Source organism: Cebus imitator, unplaced genomic scaffold, assembly GCF_001604975.1.
Source record: "Cebus imitator isolate Cc_AM_T3 unplaced genomic scaffold, Cebus_imitator-1.0 Scaffold234, whole genome shotgun sequence".
Classification (NCBI taxonomy): domain Eukaryota; kingdom Metazoa; phylum Chordata; class Mammalia; order Primates; family Cebidae; genus Cebus; species Cebus imitator.
In genome coordinates, this window is record NW_016107549.1 from 3,152,772 (window position 1) to 3,160,309 (window position 7,538).

The following is a 7,538-nucleotide window of genomic DNA, read 5'->3' on the forward strand; positions in this document are numbered from 1 at the left end:
CATCTGATTTTTTTTTAAAGAGGCAGGGTCTTGCTCTGTTGCCAGGCTGAATTGCAGTGGCGTGATCTCTGCACACTGCAACCTCCGCCTCCCGGGTTCAAGTAATTCTCCTGCCTCAGCCTCCCGCGTAGCTGGGACTATAGATGTTCGCCACCCCGCCCAGCTAATTTTTATATTTTTAGTAGAAACAGGGTTTCGCCATGTTGGCCAGGCTGGTCTGGAACTACTGATCTCAGGTGATCCACCCGCCTTGGTATTCCAAATTGCTGCGATGACAGGCGTGAGCCACCGCGCCGGGCCAGAGCTTACGTTTAGAGCTCACTCAGGCTGAAGCCAGGAATATCCACAGGTTTGTCCCTGTCCCTGACTAGCTGCTGGGCAGGCACCAAACCGCGGTTGGAAGTAGATTCTGCCACCTGCTCAAGGGGTGACCTTGGCAGCTCTGTGCCTCAGTTTCCTCATTCATAATAATCCAACTTCCCTCTGAGGTCCAGGAAGACTGGATGTGATAACACGAAAATCAGCCCTGGACAGCACCTGGCCTGGGGTGTGTGACCCGCAGTGTGGTTGTTTGGCTTTTAGCAGACACCTCATTTCCTGTCCCTCCAGGCCTCCCACAAGTTCCTGTTGAATCATCCTCATCACCCCCAGGGTCTGAGGTAACCTCCCTGACAGAGCCTGAGAAGACCCCAGGCTGGGTGCCTACCCAGGACACCACCCACAGGGAGCCCACCAGGCAAGCAGGCTCCCGAGAGTCTGAGGAGGGCAGGGGCGCTGGTAAGTGGTGCGTGGCCGCCAGGAGGGATGGGGCACCCGAATGACTTCAACTCGGAGTCTGGCCTTGAAGGATTCTCACAACACCGCGTCTATCTTCCCCTCCAGGCGGGCCTCCGGCAGGCGTGCAATCTATCATGAAACAGAAAGAGGAGATTGCAGACCCCACGACCCACCAGAGGAGCCTCCAGTTCGTGGGGGTCAATGGCGGGTGAGAGGAGAAGTCCCTCCCCGACTCCACACGTCCCGCCCCTTCCTCCATTCATCCACACACAAGAGCCTCCTAATGTCCTCGTTCCGAGCCGCTGGCTTTGGTTCATTCATTTAATCAAACCACAATGGAGAGATGAGGAAAGTGAGGAATGAGGAGGCTGAGCGCGTTGCGGAGCTCACTCAGTGTCCCAGGAGTCAGCCCCGGGTGGCTGGGCTCAACTGCTCAGGGTGTAAGCACTGCACTGCGCTATCCCATGGAAGGTGCCCGACTCCACTTCCTGCCCTGATAGAGCTCCTGGTCCAGTGGGGAGCTGGGCGCTGATGGGTAGTTGGAGCCACTTATCAGGTTGTGGTTGGAGCCGTGAGGGGGACGACACTCAGGTGGTACGGGGGCCTCAAGAAAGACACAGGTGGCCCTAGGGGGGTTCCAGAAGGAGGAGATGCAGGTGCTGCAGGAGAAGTCAAAGCCAGCAAGGCAAAGAGCGGGCATGGGGAGGGCTCTCCTGGCAGAGGCACAGTGTGGGTAAAGGCTCAGAGGCAGGAAAGCAGAGTGACATGAGAACCAGGAGGTGCAGGGAGTGATGGTTGGTTTGGGGCCTTGAATGCCGAGCCTAGAAACTTGATTAGGTTTTGTCCAGAGGCAGCAAGAAACACGAGAGATCCCTGTTTGCGGTGGGATGAGAGTGTGAATCACCTGTGTTAAAAGGGCTAGAGGGACCGGGCATGATGGCTCACACCTGTAAACCCAGCACTTTGGGAGGCCGAGGCAGACGGATCACTTGAGCTCAGGAGTTTAAGACCAGCCTGGCCAACATCATGAAACCCCGTCTCTACTAAAAATACAAAATATAGCTGGGTGTGGTGGGCACAGTTCCAGCTACTTGGGAGGCTGAGGAAGGAAAATCGCTTAACCCAGGAGGCAGAGGCTGCAGTGAGCCGAGATTGCACCACTGCACTCCAGCCTGGGCAACAGCCTGGGCAACAGACTGAGACTCCATCTCAAAAAAAAAAGAAAGCAGGGGGTGGTGTGCTAGAAATGTAAAAGAGCAGCAAGTGAAAAGCAGTGCGCCTCACCCCAAGCATGCTCTCAACCACTGCCAATGTTCCCTGAGCACTTACTGTGTGCCCGTTGCTGTAGACCACATCCCCACAGCCCTGAAATGCCAATCCTGCCATTGAACAGAAGGGGAAGCTGACGCCCACAGAGGTCAGGTAGCCAGATCCTTGCCTTCCTTTCCCGCCATTTGTCATCCCATCTGCAGCGTCTCCCCCGCCCTGCTCGTTCCTCCCCAGGTATGAGTCGTCGTCCGAGGACTCCAGCACAACAGAGAACATCTCAGACAATGAGAGCACAGAGAACGAGGCCCCAGAGCCGGGGGAGAGGGTTCTGAGTGTGGCCGAAGCCCCCCAGCTCACGCCTGCAGGGACGGCAGCGGCCAAGACCAGTCGGCAGGAGTGCCCACTGTCTCGAGAATCTCAGCACATACCCACAGCAGAGGGGGCGTCAGGGTCAAACACGGAGGAGGAGATCAGGTCAGTTTTGTGGGTGGGAGGGATTCAAGCAGGGCCGGAGGTGGATGACCTCTACCTCAAACCCCACCATTCAAGCCCTTTGAAGGACCCTCCTATCAGTCATACTCACTTTAGTCTGAATTAACAAACAATCACTTGCTCCTTCTGGGCATCTGAAGTTCTGGAGGCTTTGCAAAAGGCCCTGGTGGAAGTATTTTGGACTGCCGGGGTTAGGATTTAGGGGGCCAGCCAAAGTTTATCCTGAAGTTACCCACCTACTTTGGGATGTTCCCTCTACCTGCCTGTTGTGTTTATGTCTCTTTTTTATTTCCCTGGTGAAAAACTTTGCCCTTGGGAAATATTTTCCATCTGCCAACGGGCATTTAGAATAAACTTTGTCTTGTGTGTCCATTCTCCCTTGGGGGTCTGTGTGTTCCCCACATCTGCCTTTTGGGGTGCAATGTAAATGTGTGTTCCAGGTGAAGGAGGGTCTGAGATGCCAACATTCAGGTGACCCTAGTGTGGGTGACATGGTGCAGAATGTCAGTCCCTTCCCAGGCACCAGAGTGGGATACGAGGATTTGGAGGGAGAACGCAGGGGGCTGGGGGTTACTTAGTTCCCCGCTTGTCTGTTCCTGCAGGATGGAGCTAAGCCCTGACCTCATCTCAGCCTGCTTGGCCCTGGAAAAGTACCTGGATAATGCCAACGCCCTCACAGAGCGAGAGCTGGTACGGTCTGGCCCTGGGCCCCCCCGGACCCCACTTCCACCACATCCGTGGCCTCTCCTCACCCTCAGTGACTTCCTGCTCCTGCGTAGTAGGGACTCTAAGACCCAAGCCCGAAGCTTGGGGGTGGGTGTTGCTCAAGTCATGGGCCTCGGAGAGAGGCCGGGGAGATAGGGCAAGGCTGGAGGATGACCTTTCACTGGCCAAGCCTGGCCTGGGGTTCCTGTTCTTACTGGGAGCTTCCGGGGAGGGATGTCCAGATTTCCCTTTTTGGGTGTCTACACTTGACTTGGGAGATTATAACCAGGGCCGGGTGCAGTCCCTGTCATCCCAGTGCTTTGGGAGGTCAAGGCAGGAGGATTGCTTGAGGCCTGGAGTTCAAGACCAGCCTGGGCAGCATAGTGAGACCCCATTTCTACAAACAAATTATTTTTGTTTTTTGAGGCGGTCTCACTCTGTCGCCCAGGCTGGAGTGCAGTGCCGCAATCTCAGCTCACTGCAACCTCTGCCTCCCAGGTTCAAGCAAGTCTCCCGCCTCAGCCTCCTAAGTAGCTGAGACTACTAGCACACCTGGCTAATTTTTTGTATTTTGAGTAGAGATGGGGTTTTACCATGTTGTCCAGGCTGGTCTCCAACTCGTGACCTCAAGTAATCTGCCCACCGCAGCCTCCCAAAGTGCTGGGATTATAGGCGTGAACCATCGCACCCAACCTCTACAAATTTTTTAAAAAATTAGTTAGGTATAGTGGTGCTTGCCTGTAGTCCCAGCTACTTGGGAGGTGGAAATAGGAAGATGGCTTGAGCCTAGGAGGGTGAGGCTGCCATGAGCCCTGATCATGTCACTGCACTCCAGCCTGGGCAACAGAGCAGACCCCGCCATTAAAAAAAAAAAAAAAAAAAGGGGGCCAGGCACAGTGGCTTATGCCTGTAATCCCAGCACTTTGGGAGACCGAGGCTGGTGAATCACCTGAGGTCAAGAGTTCAAGATCAGCCTGGCCAAAACATGACAAAATTCTGTCTCTACTGAACATACAAAAATTAACTGGGCGTGGTGGCAGGTGCACGTAATCCCAGCTACTCAGTAAACTGAAGCAGGAGAATTGTTTGAACCCAAGGTGGAGGTTGCAGTGAGCTGAGATCATGCCACTATACTCCAGCCCTGGCAACAAGAGCAAAACTCTGTCTCAAAAAAAAAAAAAAAAAAAAAAAGCCGGGCACGGTGGCTCGTGCTTGTAATCCCAGCACTTTGGGAGGCTGAGGTGGGTAGATTACTAGGTCGGGAGATCAAGACCATCCTGGTCAACATGGTGAAACTCCATCTCTATTAAAAATATAAAAAATTAGCTGGGTATGGTGGTGGGAACCTGTAATCCCAGCTACTCGAGAGGCTGAGGCAGGACAATCGCGTGAAACCAGGAGGCAGAGGTTGTAACGAGCTGAGATTGCGCCACTGCATTCCAGCCTGGTGACGGAGTGAGACTCCATCTCAAAAAAGACAGAGAGAGAAATTATATCCAGGGTGGAGGTGCTCACACCTTCCTCGGGGGAACATGTTGGGGATTACAGAGTCCGCACCCCACTCTGAGGGTCTTATTGGGATAGGGATGTCTACACTGCCCTCTGGGAGTGTCTGCACTTCCCTTGAGAGCCTTTTCCAGGACAAGCGCACCACACTTTGCTCCAGGGGGCCCGTCGGGGTTGGGGGGTGTCCCAGTGAGCCTCCCCGCCCTCACACCCTTCCCCCCGACTCGCATGCAGAAAGTGGCCTACACCACGGTGCTGCAGGAGTGGCTGCGCCTGGCCTGCCGCAGCGACGCACACCCCGAGCTTGTGCGGCGGCACCTGGTCACGTTCCGGGCCATGTCTGGGCGGCTGCTGGACTACGTGGTCAACATCGCCGACAGCAACGGCAACACGGCGCTCCACTACTCCGTGTCTCACGCCAACTTCCCCGTGGTGCAGCAGCTGCTGGACAGCGGTGAGCCCTGCGGGGGGGACAAGGCTCCAAACCGGCTGCTGTCCGCCATCCCCAGCCTGATAGGGAAGACACCACCCTCCCTGTCTGATGGAGGAGGAAGATGACGGGGGAGGTGTGGCCTTCTCAGTATAGTAGAGGGAACACCTCTCTCCCAGTCTGACATGGGAGATGCCACCTTCCAATCAGATGTGGAGGGATACCTGTTTTCCAGTCTGATAGAGGAGACACCATCTTCCCAGTTCCATGAGGGGGTATATGATGGCCCTCCCAGTCTGATGGAGGAGATGCTGCCTTCCCAGTTTGATGGGGGAGATGTGACTTTCCCAGTTTGATATGGGAGATACCACCTTGCGAGTCTGATGGGGGGGACACCACCCTCCCAGGCTGATGGAGGAGACACACCTGCCTAGCCTAATGAAGGAGACATCATCTTCACCGTTCATTGTTGGGGGGAGGTGGCCCTCCCAGTCTGATAGAGGAGATGCTGTCTTCCCAGTCTAATGGTGGAGACACCGCCCTCCCAGTCTAATGAGTGAGACATCACCTTCCCAGCCTAACAAGGGAGACATGACTCTTCCTAGTCTGACAGCAGAAACTCCACCCTCCTGGTCTTACGGGAGAGATGCTGTCCTCCCAGTCTGATGGAGGAGACACTGCCTTACACTGCCTCCCCACTGGTGGGGGAGGTACAGGTCCTACCTTTAGCCAGTGTAATGGAAAAGGCAGAAGTAATCTTAGGGAAAAAACGTGGCCCTCCAGCATCCCCAGACACACCTGCAGGATGGAGGTGACGTCCCTGGAGCCCTGGTCTAAGAGAAGGATGCAGCCTCAAGTCTGGGGCTTGGAAGGAAGACGTGGTCCTCAGTTAGGCAGGAAGAAACTTGCCCTTCTACTGGGGAGACGGCCTCCCAGGCTGATGAAGGACGCAGGGCCCACAGTCTGATGGGGGAGACATGGGCCAGTCTGAGAGCAAATGGCTGTTCCAAATTAATGGGTGAGACCCAGTTTCTGTTCTCAGCCCTAAATACGGATGCCCAGCCTCAGGGTCCCCAGATCTGATGGAGGAGGGATCGTCTCCAACTTTAGGAGCCCCTGTTCTAGTAGGGTGACCCAGTGGAGATGGAGGCCTCTGGGCAGAGTAGGGTCCTCTGTCTGAGAAAAGCAAAGGATGGGGGCATGCTAAACTGATGGAGGAGACGTGATACCCACGTTCCTTGGGGTGGTTCACCAGCAGAGATGCCTGGTCTGAGGGTTCACACCACCCCTCTAGGTGTCTGCAAGGTGGATAAACAGAACCGTGCTGGCTACAGCCCAATTATGCTCACCGCCCTGGCCACCCTGAAGACCCAGGATGACATCGAGACTGTCCTTCAGCTCTTCCGGCTTGGCGACGTCAATGCCAAAGCCAGCCAGGTAGGGTCCCTCGGCAGCTGCAGACCCAGGCGGCTCTTCCTGCTTTATGGCATCCCAGCTGGGTGCCAGGCCCAAACCTGGGTGGTCTAGCTCTTCATGGCCAGGCTGCCTCTGACACAGGCCGTTCTTGTGGAAACTGGAAGGAGTGGAGGATATGGGGGTCCTTACCTTTCTTAATATGACCCTGTCCTACATCCTGCTGGACAGTTCATTGAGCAGCAACTGGGTTCCCCAGGCTGGACACTGGGGACTCAAATGGCGAATAAGCAGGCATGGTCTCCTGAAGCTCACTAACTAGCTAGTGCTTCGAGACATACGCATTTCAGGGAGCACCAGGACTCAAGCCAGTATGGACTCAAGGGCTACAGGGAGCCACCAGGGGAGTTTAAGCAGGGAAGTGGCGTGGGCTGATCCCTGGTTTGAGAGCTCCCTTCGGCTGTGTGTTGGAAAGCAGAAACATGACTGTGGAGGTGACTGGGGCCTATGGACAGGTGTCTGTGCAAAAGAGCAAGGAAGGCCAGGTGCGGTAGCTCACACCTGTAATTTCTGCACTTTGGGAGGACAAGGCAGGCTGATCACCTGAGGTCGGGAGTTCGAGACCAGCCTGACCAACAAGCAGAAATCTCATCTCTACTAAAAATACAAAATAAGCCAGGCGTGGTGGCACATGCCTGTAATCCCAGCTAATCTGGAGGCTGAGGCAGTAGAATCGCTTGAACCCGGGAGGTGGAGGTTGTGGTGAGCCAAGATCATGCCATGGCACTCCAGCCTGGGCAACAAAAGCAAAACTCCGTCTCAAACATAAAGAAAATTTAAAAAGCCAGGCATGGTGGCTCACGCTTGTAATCCCAGCACTTTGGGAGGCCAAGGCGGGTGGATCACGAGGTCAAGAGATCGAGACCATCCTGGTCAACATGGTGAA

At 55.1% G+C, this 7,538-nt stretch overlaps 1 protein-coding gene across 4 annotated transcripts in view; it reads left to right on the plus strand.

The window, feature by feature from the left end:
- KANK2 (KN motif and ankyrin repeat domains 2) overlaps window positions 1-7,538 on the plus strand; it is a 35,778-nt gene that overhangs the window by 19,952 nt on the left and 8,288 nt on the right. For all 4 annotated transcript variants that reach the window (XM_037727611.1, XM_037727613.1, XM_037727612.1 and 1 more), the window contains 6 exons: window positions 610-777; window positions 883-985; window positions 2,281-2,520; window positions 3,141-3,228; window positions 4,984-5,203; window positions 6,474-6,616. In XM_037727611.1, coding sequence (XP_037583539.1) covers window positions 610-777; window positions 883-985; window positions 2,281-2,520; window positions 3,141-3,228; window positions 4,984-5,203; window positions 6,474-6,616 — 962 coding nt within the window. The remainder of the gene's footprint in view (window positions 1-609; window positions 778-882; window positions 986-2,280; window positions 2,521-3,140; window positions 3,229-4,983; window positions 5,204-6,473; window positions 6,617-7,538) is intronic.